The sequence below is a fragment of the Hyla sarda genome, chromosome 2, assembly GCF_029499605.1.
Source record: "Hyla sarda isolate aHylSar1 chromosome 2, aHylSar1.hap1, whole genome shotgun sequence".
In the NCBI taxonomy this organism is placed as follows: domain Eukaryota; kingdom Metazoa; phylum Chordata; class Amphibia; order Anura; family Hylidae; genus Hyla; species Hyla sarda.
In genome coordinates this window covers 365,730,974-365,757,071 of record NC_079190.1, presented here as the reverse complement: position 1 = coordinate 365,757,071, position 26,098 = coordinate 365,730,974, and the positions used below count along the sequence as shown (strand labels likewise).

The following is a 26,098-nucleotide window of genomic DNA, read 5'->3' as shown; positions in this document are numbered from 1 at the left end:
TAATACCAAGATGCCTGGCTTCTTAGCCCACTTGCCCTGCATGCTCCACTGCTCCCCCAGACCCCCTTGTACCCCCTGATGCCCTTTCGGTTCCGGTGCATTCAGCTGCTCCACCAGCCTGGGTTTCTTCCCTGACCCAGTATATGGCTGACTTGACCCAAGTCTCCCGTTCGGTGGCTGAGGCCTCCCGGAAAGTGGTGTCCGCCTTGTAGAGGTCTTCCTTGCGCAGGGCCTCTGAGAGGGCCTGCTCCTCGTCTCCACATACTTCACGCTCTCACAAGCGCACTAGGGGTGCCTCGTCTGACTCTTCCATAGAATCTTCAAATAGATGTGGGCGTTCCCCTCGTGGGTCCCCCTCCCCTGTCATCTGGGCACAAACGTTGCTCCTCCGGAGGGCGTTCATGGAGTCGCCGCTCTGCCACGAAAGAGCCGCGTACCCGGTCAGGGTCGCCCCCCTCCAGGACTGCCTCTACTCATTCACATTCTCCTGGTGAACTGGCGGACGAGGCTTCCGAGCCGGCATCTGACCGCTCGGATTCAGTTGAAACAGTGAACTCATTGATGACAGCCATAAGAGACACCTTTCACTTAGAGGACCCAGGATCTTCGGATGTCACTCCAGGAGTAGCCTTTCATCGTGCTAAGCCAGCACCCCAAAGGTTCAGCTCTCACGCTGACTTTGACGACATTCTGTAATCTTAATGGAAACATCCAGACAAGAGGTTCCCGGGAATCAAGACGATTCAAGAACGTTATCTATTTGACAAGGACTTTGTCACTAAGGTGGTTTCCCCTCCCTCTGTGGATCCACCATTCTCCCGGATCTCTAAGGCCACTGGCAGATGCCGCTGCCTTTATGGATTCCACGGACAAGAAGGTAGAATCCTTAGCGAAGTTTGCCTCTGAAGCAGCTGGCTCTTCTCTTCTTCCCATCTTCGCCTCGACATGGGTGTCCAAGGCCCTGTCGGAGTGGTGCCAAAAGCTCCATCAGGATATCTTAGCGGGATCCCCCCAGAGGATCTATCTGCCCTTGCTCACCAATGCTCTAAAGCTGGGGACTTCCTGTGCGCAGCTTCCATGCAGTCAGCCCGTTGTTCTGCCTTTGCTGTGGGTCACCTAGCGGCTCTCCGCCGCTCTATGTGGCTTAAAGCTTGGAATGCGGATGCCGCTTCCAAAAGGTCTCTCACTGAGCTTCCTTTTATGGGTGACCGTCTTTTTGGCAAGCGCCTTGATGAGATTATCTCTGAGGGGACGGGAGGTAAGAGTTCCTTGTTGCCTAAAAATAAGGCTCGCCCTACTTCCCAAAGGAAGTCCTATTCCTTTCGGTCCTTTCGGACCTTTGGCTCAAGCAAAGGGTCTGGGCAGGCACGTTCGCGGGACAAGAAGGCTCCCTCGTTCCGGGCGCGTCTGTCTTGGAAGTCGGACTCCAACCGGTCCGGCCGTTTTGCGCCCAAAACAGGCAACTGCAAACCCACTTCTGCATGAAGTGAGGCCCCCACCCGCATTTTTTTCTCGGCTGGGAGGTCGTTTCTTACTTTTTCGAGACATCTGGACCTCACACATTCATGACTCTTGGGTCAGGGACGTGGTGTCCAACGATTACCGAATTGAATTCGCCTCACTTCCGAGGGATTGCTTTTTTTCGATCCCGGGCCCCCCTGGTCGCCTTCTCTGGCGAAGCAATTTTGAGAGGCTCTCCAGTCTCTGCTTCTCCAGGGGGTTATCATTCCCGTTCCTCCAGGGGAACGGTTCCGGGGTTTCTATTCCAATCAAGGCTCCAACCAGAGTCCATACTCTGGAGAATGTGGACGTCACTCTCCACACTCTGGATCGCTTCGGGTGGATGGTCAACCAGGACAAGTCAGTCCTCTGTCCTACCCAGTCTCTAACCTTCTTGGGACTTCGCTTCGACACCGCCTCTGCTCGAATTTGCTTCCTGCCGGACAAACGTCTGGCACTTCTGTCGGGGGTCTGCTCCCTTCGGACCCAGGTCTCAATCCCTATCCGCACTTGTATGGAAGTCCTGGGTCCGATGGTGGCAACTATGGAGACGCCCCCTTCAACTGCCGATTCTCTCTCTCGATGGGACAGGTCTCCTCTGTCCCTCGTCGTCAGATTGTTCTCCCTCGCAGGGTCCGTCAGTCTCTTCTCTGGTGGCTCCGCTCCCCACTTCTTCGTCAAGGGCAGTCATTTCTTCCCCTTCATTGGCAGGTAGTTACAACAGATGCCAGCCTGTCGGGCTGGGGCGGCGTGTTCAGGGATTGGACGGTTCAGGGACTCTGGTCTCCCCGAGAGACCCTTCTTCCGATAAACATATTGGAATTACGGGCGATTCTTCTTTGTCTTCTTCATTGGGAGTCCCAGCTTCAGTACTGTCCTGTCCTCGTCCAGTTGGACAACGCCACGGCCACGACAAGGTGGCACTCACAGCTTAGCAGCCATGGCCGAGGTGACCAAGATTCTCATCTGGGCGGAAAGCAAGTCCCTGGACCCTCAGGCTCTGGCCGTGGACGCCCTAGTGATTCCTTGGGTGGGGTTTGCCCTACCCTATCTGTTCCCTCCCCTTCCGCTCCTTCCCAGGGTTCTGAGGAAGCTCAAAACAGAGGGCGTCCCCGCCATTCTGGTAGCTCCAGATTGGCCCCGAAGGTCGTGGTACGCCGACGTAGTCAGGCTCCTGGACGACGCTCCACTGGGCCTTCCGCTCCGTCTGGACCTGCTCTCTCAGGGTCCTCTTTGCCACCCCAGTTTACAGTCGCTGCATTTGACGGCATGTCGGTTGAGACCGCGGTTTCACACCATGCTCAGGGCTCGTAAGCCATGCTCAGGGCTCGTAAGCCCTCCTCCTCAAGAATTTACCACCGTACTTGGCGGTCTTATTTTCGTTGGTGTGAAGCTCAGGACTTATCCCCTGTAACCTTCTCGGTTTCCCGTCTTCTCTCCTTTTTGCAGTCTGGTTTGGAACTGGGGTTGTCTCTCAGTTCCCTTAAAGGTCAGGTTTCGGACCTTGCTATTCTTTTCCAGCGGCCCCTGGCTTCTAATTCTCATGTCCGAACCTTCCTTCAAGGAGTGGCGCATGCTGTTCCACCTTATCGGTCACCCTCTCCCCCTTGGGACTTGAATTTGGTTCTGAGTGCCCTCCAGGGTGAACCCTTTGAGCCCCTTAGAGAGGTGTCTATCCACCTCCTTTCTTGGAAAGTGGCGTTTCTTGTTGCTATCACCTCCATTCGGAGGGTGTCTGAACTGGCAGCTCTTTCCTGCCATTCTCCGTTTCTGGTGATCCACCAGGATAAGGTTGTTTTCCGGCCAGATCCTTCCTTTTTGCCTAAGGTGGTCTTGGCCTTTCATCTCAATGAGGACATTGTCCTCCCGTCTTTTTGTCCTGCTCCTTCTCATCCTAAGGAGCGCTTACTACACAAGCTGCATGTAGTTCGGGCTGTTTGGTCTTATCTCTCCATCACTTCTTCGTTTCGTCAGTGTGATTCCTTTTTCGTCCTTACGGAAGGTCGTCGTAAGGGACAACCTTCTTCCAAGGCCACCATTTCTCGGTGGATTCGGAAGCCTATCGCTGTAAGGGGAAGATTCCTCCTTTCAGGGTTGTGGCTCATTCTACCCGTTCTGTTGGGGCATCCTGGGCTCTCCAGCCTCGCAGATTTGCAAGGCGGCTACCTGGTCGTCTTTGCACACTTTCTCGAGGTTCTACCGAGTTCATACCTTCGCATCGGTTGATGCTAGTCTGGTGTTGCAGGCGGCAATGGTTCGGCCGTCTGCCTGACTGCTTATCTGCCCACCCAAGGGTCTGCTTTGGTACGTCCCACGGTCTGTGTCCCCCAATGGAGCCGATAGAGAAAAGGAGATTTTTGTTTACTTGCCGTAAAATCTCTTTCTCGGAGGATCCATTGGGGGACACAGCTCCCGCCCTTTTTGGGGTTTCCTTTGGTTCTCTGTCCGAGGGTGTGTTCAGTTATGTTTTTTTTCTTCTGGTTTTCGGACAGTTTTGGTTTTTTTCTGTGACCTGTTGGTCTCCTCCTATTGCTCTGGAACTTAAACTGATTAGCTCAGGGCCTGAAGGCGGGTATATCCTGCTGTGAGGAGCCGACTTTTTTTATTACCATAGTGTCACACCTCCTAGAGACAGCAGCATACACCCACGGTCTGTGTCCCCCAATGGATCCTCCGAGAAAGAGATTTTACGGTAAGTAAACAAAAATTTCCTTTTTCCTGCATGTAGTTATGATTTTTTTTCCAGAAGTACGACAAAATTAAACCTGTATAAGTAGGGTACCATTTTAACCGTATGGACCTACAGAATAATGATAAGGTGTAATTTTTACCAAAATATGCACTGCGTAGAAACAGAAGCCCCCAAATGTTACAAAATGTAATTTTTTTCTTCGATTTTGTCGCACAATTTTTTTTTTTCCATTTCGCCGTGGATTTTTTGGTAAAATGACTGTCACTGGAAAGTAGAATTGGTGACGCAAAAAATAAGCCATAATATGGATTTTTAGGTGCAAAATTGAAAGGGTTATGATTTTTAAAAAGTAAGGAGGAAAAAACGAAAATGCAAAAACTGTAAAACCTTGCGTCCTTAAGGGGTTAAGTGTTCTTTAAATTTTTTTTTGAGCAGTGCACTTCTCTTTCCTGCTGGATCCATTTCTGGCTTTGGCTCACAAACAGCAGTGGCAGTTTTCCAAAAAACGCCAGAAAAAAACCTGTGTGGAAACATAGCCCTAGGATGGAGTCAAATTTGCTTTGCCTTTTGTATTGGTAGCTGATTATTCAAATGATACAATTTAAATTTAATTAAACTAATGAATACCTTTTTCTAAATTTGTTTAGAACCTAAAATCTTCTCATGGAAATGAAAATAAAAGCTACACGGCCAACAATTCAGGTATATGTTTTTAACTGTGATCTTACTAGCTTTTAAGCGGTTTTCCAGAGGATGGGAGTTGGGACAATGCCGATTCTTCACTATGTTAAAAAAAAATCCTCTACTTAACTCCAGCGCTCACCCAGGGCCTGTGGTGTCCTGCTCTGGTCCCTGGCTTTGATCATCTTCCTGAGTTGCAGTGTGACGCTTGGGCCTGGAGTGGCATTGAGGCTTCGAGTGCCACACTGTCACACAGCCAATCACTGGCCACAGCCAATCACTGGATACTGGCACTCAGCCAATCAATGGACCCAAGCGTTTCTCTCAGGAAGAGGATCGCAGGCAGGGACCAGAGCAGGACACCGAAGGCACCACTAGAGGTAAGTAGAGGTTAAATGGGCACTGTCACCAACTTTTTTTTTTTTGATATGTTGTAGTACTTATGTACTACAACATATCTGTAATATACTTTTATTATTTTTTTTTTCTTTAAAAAGGATTAATTTGCATTTAAAAACCGGCCACTGAAAAAGGACTGATTTTGGAATGGCAATCAGTCCTTTTTCAGTTATGCTGCACTCGCTCCCTGCCTGTCAATCAGACAGGCGGGAGCGACGCATTGGCTCCCCGCCACTGGCTGGGAGGCCATTCCTCACGCACATCGCCGCTGCCGCTTCGTTGCCGCCGCTGTCCCTGCACGCCCGCTGCCGAACTCTGCAGTAACTGCAAGTGTAATGAGGGAATGGGGTATGCGGGGCGGGGGGTTGGGGATTGAGGAGTGAACAGGCTAGTGCCGTAGCGGGGGGGGGGGGGGGGGGGGGGGGGGAAGGGCTAGCAAAAAAAAAAAAATAGGATGGTGGGAGCTACCCTTTAAGTCTTTAAGTCTTTTATATACTATAGAATGGGCATTGTTCTACTCACCCCCTGCCAAATAAACCCTTTAAGAGTATATGTAAGCAAACTACAGTGTGCAGTTTACCTCTTGTATGTTTTCTTTTAGATTGCATATCCCTAAAAGTTTCACCACTAACTGTTATTGAAGAGGAGGTATGTTTGTACATTTCTTAAAATGTTATAAATAATGAAGAGGGAGTGAGGGACATGAAAACTTAAATAATAACAGGCTAACATTAATTTGACTGATATCTATATCTCCCATAACCCCTGCCAATGAGTGTTTTGCCCTAGAACAATACCAGCTGGTTGGTCATAGCAGTTTGCGGGATTTATTTCATTCCCTCCTTCCTCCTTTTGGCTTCTCTGAAATGTGTGTGGCTTGCTGCTGCCAAATAAAGAGCAACAAGTATAAATGACTGTTTTTAAGAGTTTTTTTTTTCCAGGAAACCCAATACTTATTCCTATGCCTCCCCATGGAATAAAACCACAAATGCCCTCATACTTATCTCACCCTCTTCCCTCGTGCTGCAGGAGTCGCCACTCCTGTGTTGTTCTTCCTTCTTCTGGTGATGTCCTGCTCCCCTTCTTTGCTCTGTGATTTGGCTGAGCATGGAGCGGGATGTAACTGGAAAAAAGAATAACACAAGAGAAGATATGACAGCTGTAGCGCAAGGAAGAGGCTAAGGTAAGTATTCAGGTGTTTGTTGTTTATGGGGAGGCAAGGGGTTTCCTGAAAAAAAAAAATAATAATTTCCCATGTACTACACTTATGAACGATACAAGTAGTGTTTGGATATACATTTTGGTAGCCTGGATGGTGATCATGTACTTTATTACTGGGGTATGCCCAATAAATGTATTCATACATATTCAGGAAGAACTATCATTTTATCAATATTTACATAATATTATGTAGAAAATTTGGAAAAGGGGTTATTGCAGAATTCCTACAATCTCTGTGTTCCTGTTTTGAAGTATTTGTGTATTTTAGAACCCAGAATCAATCAGTCAGCTGTATGTCAAACTGCACAGGGAAGCAGAAAAAATTAAGAAGTGGAAATCCAATGTAGAGTTTGAAATAAAAGATCAAGAAACTAAAGTCCAAGAAAAAAGAAACATTATAGATGCACAGAAAAGAGTTATACATGAATTGCAAGTAAGTAAATTATATAAGCTGATATTTACCAAACTTGGTTTCCAAACTTAAAAAATGTAGTGAAGCACTATGCTGCTCAAGTGTCATGGGTATGCCATTAAAGTTGAGATATTGAAGCAGCTAGGTACTGAAAAGGACATTGCTCCAGCTTTTACTAGGTCAAAAACAGGACCAGGAACAAAAATGGAAGCTGCTCATTTCTCCTCCAACTTGAACAGCCAAGGTTCAAATTGGAGGAGAAAAGAGCAGCATTCATTCCAAATACATTCCACTTATACTAGTTGGTTAGGCTTATTAGAAGTTACCTGAGTCAACTGTATTAACACAGAGGCCATTCTGTCAATGAGTGGCTCCCAGCATGAGCAGACACAGGCATATTAAGGCCGACCGGCACTACCAAACACTGGAATGAGACATGTTTTTTTGTGGCTTTAAAGGGGTACTCCGGGAAAAAGGTTTTTCTTAAAACAAATATTTAGAGACTGACTGTTTAAACAAAAAATTGTACTTACCTTCCTTTCCTCCCTGTAGCCACTGATAACATGGCGCCCGGTCATTGCCATGCTTCATGTCCTAGTGTAGGGGGGTCAGTACGTCACATTGCTGCTCAGCCAATCAAAGAAGCCATGTGATGTTCTGACCACTGCATAGGAAGTTGAGCACGCCGGTGAACAGGCTTTGGACAATTTGTCACATTGGCTGTGTGGCAATCACTAGCTACCAGAGGCTATAAAGGGAGCAAGGAGGGTAAGTACAGTTCATTTTCTGTTTAAAGGGGTAGTCTGGCAAAAAAATTACTTTTCTCTATCTGCTCCATTGGGGGACACAGACCATGGGTGTATGCTGCTGTCACTAGGAGGCTCGAATCTATGGCAACAAGAGAAGTTGGCTCCTCCCAGCATGGTGTGCCTTTAGGCGGGTATACAGAGGTAATCAGTTTTAGCTTAGTGTCTTAAGGAGGTGGACATGGTCTGGAGTTCTCTCCAGACCAGGTCTTATGTTTTATTATTTTCCTAGTTAGGGATGTGTTAGTTTGTTATTCCTTTTTCTTTCATGTTTTCAGGTGGGGATTCAGGAACTGCGGCTCACTGTCTCCCCATTGCGATTGAGGGGCACAGACATTGCGTATATGCTCTGTTAACCCCCTCTCGCCAACGGTCAGCGCCTGAGGTTGTACCTCATGGGTCCGGGTCCCCCTATTTTCCTGCTCGCCTCGCTCGCACATGGTAGCTCGGCGTGATGCAGGTGACAGAAAGCTGACTGAAGAACTCATAGAAGACTTCATTAGGTAAGTTCTTCTGACTGAGGTGAGTATATTCCCTTTCTCCTAGGTACAGCCTTGCAACCTCTGGAGACCCTCACTTTTTGCCCACTTTTTCTCAGTGGCTGGCCTGGACAGGGGGTTTTCTATATTTATTGAAAAAACTGGGGTGAGCAGGAGCATTTTTGGACTGGGGCACAGCTTTATTCAGAGGGCACTATACTTTTCACTTTTCTGAACGATATGTGTGTGTGGTGTGTGTGTTTCTTTAAGCGTCTGACAGCAGCGGCGTTTTCACTATGCGGGCCCATGAAGCGCCGGCTTACTTTCGCTTTCGCAGCAGTCGGCTGCCGGCAGCGTCTCACTCGCTTCCCTGCGAGCGCATATGCGAATGACATGTGAGCTCGGGGAGAGGAGCGGGCGTGGGCGCAATTACTGACCTTCTTGTCAGAAGCTGAGGGCGCTATAGCTCCGCCCCCTCTGTTGCAGGGCTTCTGAGAGGCACGAATTAGCCTCCAATCGGCGCTGTGCGCGCATTGTGAGAGGCAGGGGCCAATCAGCAGTGCCCCTGCTCCTGGCCCGCCCCTCTTTTGATATTGGCCGGCATTTCTCCCTTCTTTGTCTACACTAGAACGGAGTTCTCCTCACAGCAGCTGCCCTGGGGTCACAGACTTGGGCTGCACAGACAACTGGAGCGTTAGTTCATCATTTTGTCTGTAAAAGCTGTAATTCCAAAATGCCTGGTTCTGCTGAACCCATTTGCTTCCTCTAAACAGTTATCTGGAGTGTTAGCTACTCATTACATCTGTAAAAGCTGTATCTCAAAAATGTCTGGTTCTGCTGAACCACTTGTTATGCCTGCTCCACTGCTCCCCCAGACCCCCCTGCTATTCTACCCCCGGTTGTCTACCAGACCCGGTGGGTTCGGATGCCCCTCCAGCCTGGGTTCTCTCCCTCCCCCAGTCTTTATTTGACTTGGCTCAGGTTTCCTGTATGTGGTGACTGCATTGGAGAGGCCCTCCCGGCCCTCCGGAGGGTCCCACTCTCCTCCTATACTGATGCTCTCGCAGCGTCATAGGGGTGTTTTTCATCTGACTCCTCATCCGAGTCTTCTGGCAGGCACGTGCGCTCCCCTCACAGGCATCGCTCTGTTACTCTGCCCTGTAGCAAGCATCGCTCCCCTAGAGGACGCTTCCATGGTCCCCGCTCTGGCTCCCAGACCTGCGTACCTGGTCAGTCTCCCCCTCTTCCAGGGCCACCTCACACGTTCCCATTCACCTGGAGAGCTTGTGGATGCAGTTTCCGATTTGGCCTCTGATTCAGAGGACCTCATGGATGTCGGACATGGTGCACTCATTGGTCTCGGCCACAAGAGACACCTTCCATCTAGAGGACCCAGGAACTTCGGACGTGGCTCCAGAAGTTTCCTTTAATCGTGCCCAACCTCCAGGGCTGCCTCACCTCGTTCCCATTCTCCCGGAGAACTTGTAGACGAGGTTTCTGATTCGGCCTCCGACTCAGAGGACCACACGGATATGCCTGATGTGGTGTACTCATTGGTTTCAGCCATAAGAGACACCTTCCAGCTAAGGACCCAGGAACTTCGGATGTGGTCCAGAAGTTTCATGTCATCGTGCGTTCCCATTCTCCCGGAGAACTTGTAGATGAGGTTTCTGATTCGGCCTCCGACTTAAAGGAACGCACGGATGCCTGATGTGGTGTACTCATTGGTTTCGGCCATAAGATACACCTTCCATCTAAAGGACCCAGGAACTTCGGACGTGGCTCCAGAAGTCTCCTTTTCTTCGTGCCCGACCGGCACCCAAGACCTTCAGTTCTCACGCTGAATTTTACCCCCTGCTGGTATCCGCCTGGAGGCACCCTGACAAGAAGTTTCAGGAAACTTTGAAGGTTCAAGCGTGGTATCCCTTCGCCAAGGACCTCTTTGCTCAGTGGACCTCCACTCCAACTGTGGATCTGCTGGTCTCCTGCCTCTCTAAGGCGCCTACCGGGCCTTTGGCTGATGCGGCTGCCTTCAAGATCCAGCCAACATGAAGGTGGAGACTTTGGCAAACTTTGCCTTGAGACAGCAGGATCTTCCTGCTTTTGCTTCGGCCTGGGGCTCAAGGGCCCTTTCAGTATGGTCTCCCAACTCCGCCAGGGTAGTCTTAAAGATACCTCTGGAGGATTTATTTAATCTAGCTCCTGATGCTCCGCAGTTGGAGATTTTTTGTTCCATGTTCAGCCACTGTGCTGCCTTTGAAACAAGCTACCTGGTAGTCACCGTCCCTCCATGTGGCTTAAAGCCTGGAATGTGGATGCCGCCTTCAGGAAGTGAGGCGTCGGGCAGAAAAGAGTTCTTTATTACCTCCGGATACGGCTCACAGAACCGCTTTCCGTCGTAAGTCCTCCTTCGGGTTCTGCGGACCTTTGGTGCCACACAGGGTACCAACAAAGGGTCCGGCCGTGCGCTTTCACGGGAAGAGGGCTTCCTCCTTCCGGACCTGTCCCTCCCGGAGGTCGGCTATCTATTCAGACCATTTTGCGGCCCCATCAGGCACCCGTAGGCCTTCCTCGATCTGATGGTTCGCCCCCATCCGCCGACCTTTCTCGGGTGGTTGGTCGCCTCTTACTCTTCCGGGATGCCTGGACTACGCACATTCATTGTCCCGGTTCCTTCAGGGGAACGTTTTCGAGGTTTATTCCAACCTCTTTGTGGTCCCCAAGAAAGGCGTTTCTGTTTGCCCAATCTTGGTTCTCGAGTATCTCAGCCAGCATCTTCTGCTTCCCATCCCGAATGGAGTCTCTCCGTTTGGTGCTGGCGTCCCTGGTTCATGGGGAATTTTCGTTCCTCGGTGGACATCAAGGATGCCTGCCTCCACATCTCATTGTTCCGGTCATCAGCGGTACCTCCGCTTTGCAGTTCCGGACGGTTATTTTCTATTGTGGCTCTCCAGTTCGGTCTGGCCTCTTCTCCGCAGACTTTTAACAAAGTCCCGGCGCCTGTGATAGCCCCTTTTACGGACAACAGTTGTTTCCGTGATTCCTTACTTGGACGACCTTCTGATCAGAGTTCCAGCCAGGGCCCAGATCCTGGAGAGTCTTAGTCTCAACCTCCAGACCTTGTCTCTCTTTGGTTGGATGGTCATTCGGGACAAGTCCAACCGCTTTCCTGGGGCTCCAGTTCGACGCGGCCTCTGCCCGCTTTCAACTCTGACGACCAATCGGCTGACTCTCTTATCAAGAGTCCGATGACTTTGGCACCCTGCTCCAGTTTCCATTCACTTTTGCATGGATGTCCTGGGTCTGTTAGCGGTGGCCGTGAAGGCTGTGCCATTTGCCCAGTTTCATGACCGACCTCTTCAATTGGTGATTCTCTTCCGGTGGGACAGGTCTCCATTGTCACTCGACAGTCTTGTCGGTCCCTTCTATGGTGGCTTCGTTTCCCCCCTGCTTTTTCGGGGGTGCTCCTTCCTTCCCCTCCCTGCCAGTCTGTCGGGCTGGGGAGGTGTTTTCAAGGACCGACCGGTCTGGGGCCTTGGTCCCACGAGAAGCCCTTTTCCCCTTCAACATGTTGGGGCCTAGGGCAATCCTTTCTTTGCTTGCTTCTTGGGAAATTCCCTTCTGGGCGGAACTCAGTTTTCCTGCCATCCCAGCGCTTTTCATTCCGGGCGTTTCTCAGCCGGTCCTCAGCCGTCCAAGGCGAGTGGTCCCTACAACCGGAGGTGTTTGCAGTGATCTGCATCCTCTGGGGTGCTCCAGGCGTGGACCTCTGCACGTCCCGCCACAACCAAGTGTTCCTCTTTCTTAGTTGGGCTTTGCCCTACCTTATCTGTTTATTGGTCGGGCTTTGCCCTACCTTATCTGTTTCCTCCCCTTCCTCTCTATTCGGGGTCCTGAGGAATCTCACAGCAGAGGGCGTTCCCACTCTCGTGGCCCAGACTGGCCCCGGGGGGCGTGGTACGTCGTCATGGTCAGGCTCCTGTACTACTTACCTCTGCACCTTCCCTATAGTGTTGAGCGGCATAGGCCATATTCGAATTCGCGAATATTCGCGAATATATGGACGAATATTCGTCATATTCGCGAATATTCGCATATTCATAATATTCTCGTTTTATTTTCGCATATGCGAATAAAATAAGCGAAAATTCGCATATACGAAAATTTGCATATACAAATTTTCGTATATGCGAAAATTCGCACACCGGTCTTACACAGTAGTATTAGAGCCTTCTTTACACCACACAAGCTGGAAGCAGAAAGGGATGATCACTGTGATGTGTACTGTGGAAGAAAAAAAAAAAAAAAAGAATATTCGTAATTACGAATATATAGCGCTATATTCGCGAATATTCGCGAATTCGCGAATATGCGATATTCGCGAATAAAATTCGAATTGCGAATATTCGCGAGCAACACTACTTCCCTATCGTCCAGACCTCCTATATCAGGTCTCCTGTGCCACCCCTATTTACCGTGTCTGCTTTTGACGGCGTGGCGGTTGAGACAGCGGTTCTGAGGACCCGCGGTTTCTCTTCACAAGTGGTACACACCCTGCTGAGGGCTCACAAGCCTTCTTCTGCAAAGATTTACCACCATACCTGGCGGTCTTATTTCTGTTGGTGTGAAACTCAGCCTTTTTTTCTCCGGTCGTGGTATGCTTTCGGCCGTTTCCATTCTTTTTCAATGTTCTTTGGCATTCAATTATCATGTCCGAACCTAGTTCAGGGAGTGGCACAAGCTGCCCCTCCTTATCAGTTCCCTTTTTTCCCTTGGGACTTACACTTGGTCTTAGGTGCTCTGCGGGATGCCCCTTTTGACCCTCTCAGGGACATTTCTTTTCGCCTCCTTCCCCGGAAAGTGGAGTTCCTTATTGCTCTTACCTCTGTTAGGAGGGTGTCAGAGCTGGTAGCTCTCTCCTGCTGTTCTCCCTTCCTGGTGGTATACCAGGACAAGTTGTTTCCGTCCAGGTTCGTCCTTCTTACCTGAGATGGTTTTTTGACTTTTTCATCTCAATGAGAACATCGTCCTACCATCCTTTTGTCCGGCCCCTTCTCATCCCTGGAAGCGTTTGTTCCACAACCTGGTTGTGGTGAGGGCTGTTTGGACTTATCTCTCAGTCACTCTTTCCTTCTTGCAGTATGTCCTTCATATAAGGGTATACTGGCTAATGTCTCAATTTTAACATCATTTTGAGGGTTAGTCATATGTTACTGTTTACATCTACCACAGTAGTACACCTAAATTTATGTATCACAGCCCACTGTTCCTAAGATCTGTCAAACACCAGTGGGGTGTAAATGCTCACTGCACCCCTTATTACATTCAATGAGGGATGGGGTCACATTTGGGGGTTCCACGGTTCTGTCAGCACGGTGGCTTTGTAAACGCACATGGCCCCAGACTTCTATTCCAACCATTTTCTCTCTCCAAAAGTCCAATGACGCTCCTTCTCTTCTGAGCCCTGTATTGCGCCTGCAGAGCACTTTACATCCATGTCTGGGGTATTCCCATACTCAGAAGAAATGGTGTTAAAAATGTTGGGGGGCTCTTTCTCCTGTTGCCCCTTGTAAAAATGAAACATTTGGGGCAACACCAGCATTTTAGTGAAAAAGAGAACATTTTTAATTTTCACGTACAACTTTAGCGAAAATTCGTCAAACATCTGTGTGGTGTTAGGGCTCACTGTACCCCTTGTCATGTTCCTTGTGGAGTGAAGTTTCCCAAATAGTATACCATATGTATTTTTTTTTTTTTTGCTGTTCTAGCTCCATGGGAGCTTCCTAAATGCGACATGCCCCCCAAAAAAACATTTCAGCAAAATTTACTCTCCAAAAGTACAATGTCTCTCCTTCCCTTCTGAGCCCTGTAGTGCACCCACAGAGTACTTTACATCCACATATGAGGTATTTCCTTACTCGAGAGAAATGGGGTTACACAGTTTGGGGGACATTTTTACCTATTACCCCTTGTGTAAATGAAAAATTTGGCGTAACACTATCATTTTTGTGAAAAAAATCTAATTTTTCATTTTTACTTCACAATTTAGCGAAAATTCGTCAAACACCTGTGGGGTGTTAAGGTTCAGTGTATCCCTTGTTACACTCCTTGAGTGTAGTGTGCCATGTGTTTTTTTTTTTTTTTTCTCTATCTGCTCCATTGGGGGACACAGACCGTGGGTGCATGCTGCTGTCTCTAGGAGGTGTGACACATTGGTAATAAAAAAAAGTCAGTTCCTCCCAGCAGGATATACGCGCCTTCAGGCTCTGAGCTAGTAAGTTTAAGCTTAGTGTCTGAAGGAGGTGGACATGGTCTGGATTCTCCAGACCAGGTCTTCTGATTTTTTATTTTCCTAGAATAGGGACGTGTTAGTTCTTTTATTCCTTTTTCTTTTCGGTTTTCAGGTAGGGATCAGGGACTCCGGTTCCCTGTTTCCCTATTGCGAGTAAGGGGGCACAGACATTGTGTATATGTGCTGTTCTCCCCCCCTCGCCAACGGTCAGCGTCTGGGTTGGAACCTCATGGGTCCGGGTCCCCCTATTTCTCTGCTCGCCTCACTCGCGCATAGCAGCTAGGCGTGATGCAGGGACAAAAAGCTGACTGAAGACTTCACTGAAGACTTCATTAGGTAAGTTCTTCTGACTGAGGTAAGTACCCCCCTTTTTCTCCATAGGTACGGACTCGCAACCTCTGGAGACCCCCTGTTTTTGGCCCACCTACAGGTTATGGGGCTGGCTTATACAAGGGCTGCACTTTATTCTGGGGGAGCAGTGGCACCTGAGGGGGCATGTATTATGGGGCACATTTACTTTATGGGGCATGTATTATGGGGCACTTTACTTATGGTGTGTGTGTGTGTGTTGGTGCAACCACGTCCAGCGCCTTATATGCGGCTGTCAGCCGCAGCGCTGTTTTCGGGCCGGGCGTTCTCAGCACCGGCTTACTTTCGCTTTGCCGGCAGCGCCTTATACGCGGCTAACAAGCTACGGCGCTGCTACGAGCCGGGCGCTTCAGTGCCGGCTTACTTTCACTTTCGCCGGCCGTCTCTGCCGGCGTTTAGACCGCCCGCTCTGTTCCCCCGAGCGCATATGCGGCTAGACATGGCGCTCGGGACAAGGAGCGGGCGCCATGACAGTTCTTCTCGGCCGGTCTGTAGCTCCGCCCAAAGGGCTAGGAGCTCTCAGAGGCGCGAAGCAGCCTCCAATCAGCGCCGTGGGTGCGATTTTCAGTGTGAAGGGGTCTGTTACTGTGTGCCTTGCTTCAGGCACTCCCCTCCCTTCCTATTGGCTGGCCTGTTCAGTCTCTCTGGCTGCACGGAGCGAGTCCTCCTCACTGCAGCTAACAGGGGACACAGACTAGGGTGAGAAAGTTCCTGTCGCCTTTTTCCCACATTATATCTGTACCCTGGGCTGTTCCTCCCTCTAAACAGAAACCTGAAACTTCAGTGACTTATTATATCTGTAAGCACTTTAATACCAAGATGTCTGGCTCTGCTGAGCCCATTTTCCCTGCCTGCTCCACTGCTCTCCCAGACCCCCTGGTGCCCCTTCTGTCCCGGTGGGTTCAGCCGCTCCTCCAGCCTGGGTTTCTTCCCTGACCCAGTATATGGCTGACTTGACCCAAGTCTCCCGTTTGGTGGCTGAGGCCTCCTGAGAAGTGGTGTCCACCTTGAAGGGGTCTTCCCTGCGCAGGACCTCTGAGAGGGCCCGCTCCTTGTCTCCTCATACTTCATGCTCTCACAAGCGTACTAGGGGTGCCTCGTCTGACTCTTCTATTGAGTCTTCAGATAAACGTGAGCATTCCCCTCGCGGGTCCCGCCCCCCCTGTCATCTGGGCACAAACGTCCAGAGGACATTCTCGGAGTCGCCGCTCTGCCACGCCAGACCCGCGTACCCTGTCTGGGTCGCCCCCCCCCCCCTCCAGGACTGCCTCTACTCATTCACATTCCCCTGGTGAACTGGTGGACGAGGTTTCTGAGCCGGCTTCTGACTCAGAGGACCGCTCGGACTCAATTGCAACGATGAACTCATTGGTGACAGCCATAAGAGACACTTTTCACTTGATGGACCCAGGATCTTTGGATGTCAATCCAGGAGTATCCTTTCATCGTGCTAAGCCAGCACCTCAAAGGTTCAGCTCTCACGCTGACTTTGACGACATTCTGGAATCCGCATGGAAACATCCAGACAAGAGGTTCCCGGGAATCAAGACAATTCAAGAAAGTTATCCTTTTGACAAGGACTTTGTCGCTAAGGTGGTTTCCCCTCCCTCAGTGGATCCACCAATCTCCCGGATCTCTAAGGTGACTACACTGCCTCTGGCAGATGCTGCTGCCTTCAAGGATCCCATGGACAAGAAGGTAGAATCTTTAGTGAAGTTCGCTTCTGAAGCAGCTGGCTCTTCTCTTCTTCCCATCTTCGCCTCGACATGGGTGTCCAAGGCCTCTATGTGGCTTAAAGCTTGGAATGCGGATGCCGCTTCCAAAAGGTCTCTCACTGAGCTTCCCTTTACGGGTGGCCGTCTTTTGGGAAAACGCCTTGATGAGATTATCTCTGAGGCAACGGGAGGTAAGAGTTCCTTGTTACCTCAAAATAAGGCTCGCCCTACTTCCCAAAGGAAATCCTTTTCCTTTCGGTCCTTTCGGACCTCTGGCCCCAGTAAAGGGTCCAGGCAGGCGCCCTCGCAGGACAAGAAGGCTCCCTCGTTCCGGGCACGCCCGTCTTGGAAGACGGACTCCAACCGGTCCGGCCGCTTTGCGCCCAAATCAGGCAACCGCAAACCCACTTCTGCATGAAGTGAGGCCCCCACCCGCGGTCTCTTTTCGGGTGGGAGGTCGTCTCTTGTTTTTCCGAGACATCTGTAACTCACACATTCAGGACTCTTGGGTCAGGGACGTGGTGTCCAACGGTTACCGGATCGAATTCACCTCCCTTCCGAGGGATCGCTTTTTTCGATCCCGGGCCCCCCGATCTCCTCCTCTGGCAAAGCAATTTCAAGCGGCTCTCCAGTCTCTGCTTCTCCAGGGGGTTATCGTCCCCGTTCCTCCAGGGGAACGTTTTTGGGGTTTCTATTCAAATCTTTTTTTTTGGTCCCCAAGAAGGATGGTTCTGTGCGATCAATCCTAGACCTCAAGCGTCTCAACCGTCACCTTCTCATCCGCCACTTCAGAATGGAATCGCTCCGTTCGGTGGTGGTGTCCCTGGAACAAGGAGAGTTCCTTTCATCGGTGGACATCAAGGATGCCTACCTCCATGTGCCAATATTTCCGGGCCATCATCGGTACCTCCGCTTTGCGGTTCCGGAGGGGCACTTTCAATTCGTAGCCCTACCCTTTGGTCTAGCCACGGCTCCTCGGGTCTTTACAAAGATCCTTGCGCCAGTGATGGGCCTGTTATGTTCGAGGGGAATCTCTGTGATACCCTATCTGGACAACCTTCTCATCAAGGCTCCAACCAGGGCCCAGACTCTGGAGAATCTGGACGTCACTCTCCACACTCTTACTCGCTTCGGGTGGATGGTCAACCGGGACAAGTCAGTGCTCCGTCCTACCCAGTCTCTAACCTTCCTGGGACTTCGATTCGACACGGCCTCTGCCCTAATTTGTCTTCCGCAGGACAAACGTCTGGCGCTCCGGTCGGGGGTCCGCTCCCTTCGGACCCAGGTATCAGTCTCCATCTGTACTTGTATGGAAGTCCTGGGTCGGATGGTGGCAACTCTGGAGGCCGTACCCTTTGCCCAGTTTCATTACCGCCCCCTTCAACTGGCGATTCTCTCTCGATGGAACAGGTCTCCTCTGTCCCTCGATCGTCAGATTGTTCTCCCTCGCAGGGTGCGTCAGTCTCTGCTCTGGTGGCTCTGCTCCCCCCTTCTTCTCCAAGGGCGGTTGTTTCTTCCCCTTCACTGGCAGGTGGTTACAACGGATGCCAGCCTGTCGGGCTGGGGCGGCGTGTTCAGGGATTGGATGTTTCAGGGACTCTGGTCTCCCCTTGAGACCCTTCTTCTGATAAACATATTGGAATTATGTATATATTATTATATTGCGATTCTTCTTTGTCTTCTTCATTGCGAGTCCCGTCCGTGTTCAGTCGTACAACGCCACAGCCGTGGCGTACATAAATCGACAGGGCGGCACTCGCAGCCATGGCAGAGGTGACCAAGCTTCTCACCTGGGCGGAGAGCAAGGTTGGCCCCGAAGGTCATGGTACGCCGATGTAGTCAGGCTCCTGGACGACGCTCATCTGCGCCTTCCGCTCCGCCCGGACCTACTCTCTCAGGGTCCTCTTTGCCACCCCAATTTACAGTCGCTGCATTTGACGGCGTGGCGGTTGAGACCGCGGTTTTGAGGGCCCGCGGGTTCTCTTCCCAAGTAATTCACACCATGCTCAAGGCCCGTAAGCTCTCCTCCGCAAGAATTTGCCACCGTACTTGGCGGTCTTATTTTCATTGGTGTGAAGCTCAGGACTTCTCTCCGGTAACCTTCTCGGTTCCCCGTCTTCTCTCCTTTTTGCAGTCGGGGTTGGAACTGGGGTTGTCTCTCAGTTCCCTTAAAGGTCAGGTTTCGGCCCTTGCTGTTCTTTTCCAGCGGCCCCTGGCTTCTAATTCTTATGTCCGGACCTTCCTTCAAGGAGTGGCGCACTCTGTTCCTCCTTATCGGTCACCCTCTCCCCCTTGGGACTTGAATTTGGTTCTGAGTGCCCTCCAGGGTGCACCCTTTGAGCCCCTTAGAGAGGTGTCTCTCCACCTCCTTTCTTGGAAAGTGACGTTTCTTGTTGCTTTCACCTCCATCCAGAGGGTGTCTGAACTGGCAGCTCTTTCCTGCCGTTCTCCGTTTCTGGTGATCCACCAGGACAAGGTCGTTTTCCGGCCAGATCCTTCCTTTTTGCCTAAGGTGGTCTCGGCCTTTCATCTCAATGAGGACATTGTCCTCCCGTCCTTTTGTCCTGCTCCTTCTCTTCCTAGGGAGCGCTTACTACACAAGCTGGATGTAGTTCAGGCTGTTCGGTCTTATCTCTCCATCACTTCTTCGTTTCGTCAGTGTGATATCTTTTTCGTCCTTACGGAAGGTCGTCGCAAGGGACAACCTGTTTCCAAGGCCACCATTTCTCGGTGAATTCGGTCCGTCATTTTGGAAGCCTATCGCTGTAAGGGGAAGATTCCTCCTTTCAGAGTCGTGGCTCATTCTAGCCGTTCTGTTGGGGCATCCTGGCCTCTCCAGAATAGAGCCTCAGCCTCGCAGATTTGCAAGGTGGGTACCTGGTCGTCTTTGCACACTTTCTCGAGGTTTTACCGAGTTCATACTTTCGTATCGGCTGATGCTAGTGATGCAGGCGGCAGTGGATTACTTATCTGCCCACCCAAGGGACGCCTGATTACTTAACTGTCCACCCAAGGGATGGCTTTGGTACATCCCACGGTCTGTGTCCCCCAATGGAGCCGATAGAGAAAAGGAGATTTTTGTTTACTTACTGTAAAATCTCTTTCTTGAAGGATCCATTGGGGGACACAGCTCCTGCCCTTTTTGGGGTTTCCTTTGGTTCTCTGTCCGAGGGTGTGTTCAGTTATGTTTTTTCTTCTGGTTCTCGGACAGTTTTGGGTTTTTCTGTGTCCTGTTGGTCTCCTCCTATTGCTTTGGAACTTAAACTGACTAGCTCAGAGCCTGAAGGCGGGTATATCCTGCTGGGAGGAGCTGACTTTTTTTTTTATTACCATAGTGTCACACCTTCTGGAGACAGCAGCATACACCCACGGTCTGTGTCCACCAATGAATCCTTCGAGAAAGAGATTTTACGGTAAGTAACCAAAAATCTCCTTTTTTAGCTGTTCTGGCACCATGGGGGCTACCTAATTGAGACATGCCTCCCAAAAACCATTTCAGCAAAATTCGCTGTCCAAAATCCCATTGTCGCTCCTTCCCTTCTGAGCCCTGTAGTGCACCAGCAGAGCATTTTACATCCATACCATATATGGGGTATTTCCTTACTCTAGAGAAATGAAGTTACACATTTTGGTGGACTTTTTCTTCTTGTACCCCTTGAAAAAATGGAAAAAAAAAAAATAATGGGTCCACAAGAACATGTTAGTGTAAAAAATGAAGATTTGCTGCTATTCCTATGAAACACCTAAAGGGTTAACACACTTTCTGAATGTCATTTTGAATACTTTAAGGGTTGCAGTTTTCATAATGGGGTCCATTATGGGGTATTTCTAACCTAAAGAACCTCCAATTCACTTCGAAATTGAACTGGTCCCTGAAAAATTCAAATTTTGACATTTTCTTGCATAATTGGAAAATTGCTGCTAAACTTTGAAGCCTTCTAATGTCTTAAAAAAAAAATTCAACTTAATGATGCAAACATAAACTAGACATTTTGTATATGTGAATTAACATATCATTTATTTGGAATGTCCACTTTCCTTACAAGCAGAGAGCTTCAAAGTTAGAAAAATGCAAAATTTTCAAATTTTTCATAAAATTTTCAAATTTTTCACCAAGAAATTATGCATCTTGGAATCAAATTCATAAGTTAAACAATCCCAGAGTTATTAATGCTTAAAGTGACAGAGGACAGATTTGCAAAAAATGGCTGCGTCCTTAAGGTCAAAATGGGCTGCTTCCTTAAGGGGTTAAAGTTCCATACAAGTTTATGGGAAAAGTAAGTTCCAACATAACTCTCAAATGGCTGGAGATATTTAGATGAAACTTAGTAAACGTTACTTTTATGTCAAATAAAAATGCATGATAGAAAAATCCCCCCTTACGTGAAGGATGGAATTTTTGCCTTAACCCCTTAAGGACCAGGCCATTTTATACCTTAAGGACCGGAGCGTTTTTTGCAATTCTGACCACTGTCACTTTAAACATTAATAACTCTGAAATGCTTTTAGTTATCATTCTGATTCCGAGATTGTTTTTTCGTGACATATTCTACTTTAACTAAGTGGTAAAATTGTATGGTAACTTGCATCCTTTCTTGGTGAAAAATCCCAAAATTTGATGAAAAAAATGAAAATTTTGCATTTTTCTAACTTTGAAGCTCTCTGCTTGTAAGGAAAATGGATATTCAAAATATATTTTTTTTGTGTTCACATATACAATATGTCTACTTTATGTTTGCATCATAAAATGTATGAGTTTTTACTTTTGGAAGACACCATAGGGCTTCAAAGTTCAGCAGCAATTTTGAAATTTTTCACAAAATGTTCAAACTCACTATTTTTCAGGGACCAGTTCAGTTTTGAAGTGGATTTGAAGGGTCTTCATATTAGAAATACCCCATAAAAGACCCCATTATAAAAACTACACCCCCTAAAGTATTCAAAAAAACATTCAGTAAATGTATAAACCCTTTAGATGTTTCACAGGAATAGCAGCAAAGTGAAGGAGAAAATTCAAAATCTTCATTTTTTACACTCGCATGTTCTTGTAGACCCAATTTTTGAATTTTTGCAAGGGGTAAAAAGGAGAAAATTTTTACTTGTATTTGAAACCCAATTTTTCTCGAGTAAGCACATACCTCATATGTCTATGTTAATTGTTCGGCTGGCGCAGTAGAGGGCTCAGAAGGGAAGGAGCGACAAATGGTTTTTGGGGGGCAAGCCGCATTTAGGAAGCCCCTATGGTGCCAGGACAGCAAAAAAAAACACATGGCATACCATTTTGGAAACTAGACCCCTCAGGGAACGTAACAAGGGGTAAAGTGAACCTTAATACCCTACAGGTGATTCACGACTTTTGCATATGTAAAAAAAATATATATTTTTTTTACCTAAAATGCTTGGTTTCCCAAAATGTTTACATTTTTAAAAAGGGTAATAGCGGAAAATACCCCCCAAAATTTTAAGCCCAATTTCTCCCGATTCAGAAAACACCCCATATGGGGGTGAAAAGTGCTCTGCTGGCGCACTACAGGTCTCAGAAGAGAAGGAGTAACATTTGGCTTTTTGAAAGCAAATTTTGCTCTGGGGGCATGCCGCATTTAGGAAGCCCCTATGGTGCCAGAACAGCAAAAAAAAAAAACACATGGCATACCATTTTGGAAACTAGACCCCTCGGGGAACGTAACAAGGGGTAATGTGAACCTTAATACCCTACAGGTGTTTCACGACTTTTGCATATGTAAAAAAATATATATATTTTTTACCTAAAATGCTTGGTTTCCCCAAATTTTTACAATTTTAAAAAGGGTAATAGCAGAAAATACCCCCCAAAATTTGAAGCCCAATTTCTCCCGATTCAGAAAACACCCAATATGGGGGTGAAAAGTGCTCTGCTGGCACACTACAGGTCTCAGAAGAGAAGGAGTCACATTTGGCTTTTTGAAAGCGAATTTTGCTCTGGGGGCATGCCGCATTTAGGAAGCCCCTATGGTGCCAGGACAGCAAAAAAAAAACACATGGCATACCATTTTGGAAACTAGACCCCTCGGGGAACGTAACAAGGGGTAATTTGAACCTTAATACCCTACAGGTGTTTCACGACTTTTGCATATGTAAAAAAATATATATTTTTTTTTTACCTAAAATGCTTGTTTTCCCAAAAATGGTACATTTTTTAAAAGGGTAATAGCAGAAAATACCCCCCAAAATTTGAAGCCCAATTTCTCCCGAGTACGGCGATACCCCATATGTGGCCCTAAACTGTTGCCTTGAAATACGACAGGGCTCCAAAGTGAGAGCGCCATGCGCATTTGAGGCCTAAATTAGGGACTTGCATAGGGGTGGACATAGGGGTATTCTACGCCAGTGATTCCCAAACAGGGTGCCTCCAGCTGTTGTAAAACTCCCAGCATGCCTGGACAGTCAACGGCTATCTGGCAATACTGGGAGTAGTTGTTTTGCAACAGCTGGAGGCTCCGTTTTGGAAACAGTGGCGTACCAGACGTTTTTCATTTTTATTGGGGAGGGGGGTTGTATAGGGGTATGTGTATATGTAGTGTTTTTTACTTTTTATTTTATTTTGTGGTAGTGTAGTGTTTTTAGGGTACAGTCGCACGGGCGGGGGTTCACAGTAGTTTCTCGCTGGCAGTTTGAGCTACGGCAGAAAATTTGACGCAGCTCAAACTTGCAGCCGGATACTTACTGTAATCCTCCGCCCATGTGAGTGTACCCTGTACGTTCACATTGGGGGGGGGGGGGGGGGGAATCCAGCTGTTGCAAAACTACAACTCCCAGCATGTACGGTCTATCAGTGCATGCTGGGAGTTGTAGTTTTGCAACCGCTGGAGGCTCCGTTTTGGAAACAGTGGCGTACCAGACGTTTTTCATTTTTATTGGGGAGGGGAGGGGGGCTGTGTAGGGGTATGTGTATATGTAGTGTTTTTTACTTTTTATTTTATTGTGTGTTAGTGTAGTGTAGTGTTTTTAGGGTACAGTCACACGGGCGGAGGGTTCACAGTAGTTTCTCGCTGGCAGTTTGAGCTGCGGCAGAAATTTTGCCGCACCTCAAACTTGCAGCCGGATACTTACTGTAATCCTCCGCCCATGTGAGTGTACCCTGTACGTTCACATTGGGGGGGGAACATCCAGCTGTTGCAAAACTACAACTCCCAGCATGTACGGTCTATCAGTGCATGCTGGGAGTTGTAGTTTTGCAACAGCTGGAGGCACACTGGTTGTGAAACACCGAGTTTGGTAGCAAACTCAGTGTTTTGCAACCAGTGTGCCTTCAGCTGTTGCAAAAGCTACAACCCCCAGCATGTACGGACAGCGGAAGGGCATGCTGGGTGTTGTAGTTATGCAACAACTGGAGGCATACTACTTTGGCTGGGGATGCTGGGGATTGTAGTTATGCAACAGCTGGAGACACACTGGTTTGCTACTTAACTCAGTGTGCCTTCAGCTGTTGCAAAACTACAACTCTCAGCAGTCACCGACAGCCAACGGGCATGCTGGGAGTTGTAGTTATGCAGCCACCAGATGCACCACTACAACTCCCAGCATGCACTTTAGCTGATTGTGCAAGCTGGGAGTTGTAGTTACACAACAGCTGAAGGTACACTTTTCCATAGAAAGAATGTGCCTCCAGCTGTTGCAAAACTACAAGTCCCAGCATGCCCATAAGGGCATGCTGGGAGTTGTGGTGGTCTGCCTCCTGCTGTTGCATAACTACAGCTCCCAGCATGCCCTTTTTGCATGCTGGGAGCTGTTGCTAAGCAACAGCAGGAGGCTGTCACTCACCTCCAACGATCCTCGCTGCACCAGGTCAGTCTCTCGTCGTCTCCGCCGCCGCCGCTGCTCCTGGGGCCCCGATCCCAACAGGGGCGCCGGGGATCGGGGTCTCCAGCACCCGGGGTGCACGTCCCGCACCCGCTCACGTCCTCCGGAAGAGGGGCGGAGCGGGTTGCGGGAGTGACACACGCAGCAGGCGCCCTGATTGGTCGGCCGGTAATCCGGCCGACGAATCAGGGCGATCGTGAGGTGGCACCAGTGCCACCTCACCCCTGCTGGCTCTGGCTGTTCGGGGCCGTCTCTGACGGCCTCGATCAGCCAATAATTCCGGGTCACTGGAGACCCGATTGACCCGGAATCCGCCACAGATCGCTGGACTGAATTGTCCAGCCATCTGCGGCCATCGCCGACATGGGGGGTCATAATGACCCCCCTGGGCGATATGCCCCGATGCCTGCTGAACGATTTCAGCAGGCATCGGGCACCGGCTCCGCTCCAGATGGTTGCGGGGGGCCGGTAAAACATATGACGTTCTCATACGTCATGTGTCCTTAAGGACTCGGAAATGGAGACGTATGACAACGTCATGTGTCCTTAAGGGGTTAAAGGGGTACTCCGGTGAAAAACTTTTTTTTTTTTTTTTTTTAATCAACTGGTGCCAGAAAGTTAAACAGATTTTGTAAATTACTTATATTAAAAAATCTTAATCCTTCCTGTACTTATTAGCTGCTGAATACTACAGTGGAAATTCTTTTTGAAACACAGAGCTGTCTGCTGACATCATGAGCACAGTGCTCTCTGCTGACATCTCTGTCCATTTTAGGAACTGTCCAGAACAGCATATGTTTGCTATTGGGATTTCCTTTTACTCTGGACAGTTCCTAAAATGGACAGAGATGTCAGCAGAGAGCACTGTGCTCATGATGTCAGCAGACAGCTCTGTGTTTCAAACGGAAAATAATTTCCACTGTAATATTCAGCAGCTAATAAGTACAGGAATGATTAAGATTTTTTAATAGAAGTAATTTACACATCTGTTTAACTTTCTGGCACCAGTTGATTTAAAAAAAAAAAAAGGTTTTCACCGGAGTACCCCTTTAAAGGGGTACTCTACTGGAAAACATTTTCTATTAAATCAACTGGTGCCAGAAAGTTCAACAGATTTGTAAATTACATCATATCCAAGTAGAAGAAAAGATCCACTCACCCCGTGTTAGTAGAAAAAGACTTCTTTTATTTTGCAGTGCGGAACAAAGCAAGACCCCGGCAACTTGTGTAGGGAAAAGGTGCAGGACGCTGCAGACGTCTGAGGTGTGACAGCCGTTTCACCCGCGCATGCGGGCTTGGTCTGACGAAGTACGCATGCGCGGGTGAAATGGCTGTCACACCTTAGACGTCTGCAGCGTCCTGCACCTTTTCCCTACACAAGCTGCCAGGGTCTTGCTTTGTTCTGCACTGCAAAATAAAAGAAGTCTTTTTCTACTAACACGGGGTGAGTGCATCTTTTATTCTACTTGGATATGATGTTGTACCGCACTATATGCACTTTAGGATAGCACCTCCCGTATGCACGTGTATGCTGTGATTGAGGTCCATTCACACAGGCTACCGTTACTGACTGATCTACATGCTGCTGGTGCTCAGCATTGCTGTTTCTACTTGAGATTTGTAAATTACGTCTATTAAAAAATCCCAATCCTTCCAGTACTTATCAGCTGCTGTATAATGCACAGGAAGTTCT

The 26,098-nt window shown here is 48.7% G+C and overlaps 1 protein-coding gene and 1 long non-coding RNA gene across 8 annotated transcripts in view; one reads left to right on the top strand and one right to left on the bottom strand.

Annotated features, from left to right (window-relative positions):
* Positions 1-26,098, top strand: part of SYCP1 (synaptonemal complex protein 1) — a 955,469-nt gene that overhangs the window by 69,163 nt on the left and 860,208 nt on the right. For 6 of the 7 annotated variants that reach the window (XM_056558361.1, XM_056558359.1, XM_056558362.1 and 3 more), the window contains 3 exons: positions 4,840-4,894; positions 5,874-5,920; positions 6,762-6,926. In XM_056558361.1, the coding sequence (XP_056414336.1) occupies positions 4,840-4,894; positions 5,874-5,920; positions 6,762-6,926 (267 nt within the window). Of the gene's footprint in view, positions 1-4,839; positions 4,895-5,873; positions 5,921-6,761; positions 6,927-26,098 lie in introns of those variants that run through there. The other variant, XM_056558363.1, reaches the window with a different exon arrangement.
* LOC130356608 (uncharacterized) overlaps positions 6,294-26,098 on the bottom strand; it is a 132,000-nt gene continuing 112,195 nt past the window's right edge. The window contains exon 3 of the long non-coding RNA XR_008888936.1: positions 6,294-6,395. This is a non-coding gene — a long non-coding RNA (uncharacterized LOC130356608). The remainder of the gene's footprint in view (positions 6,396-26,098) is intronic.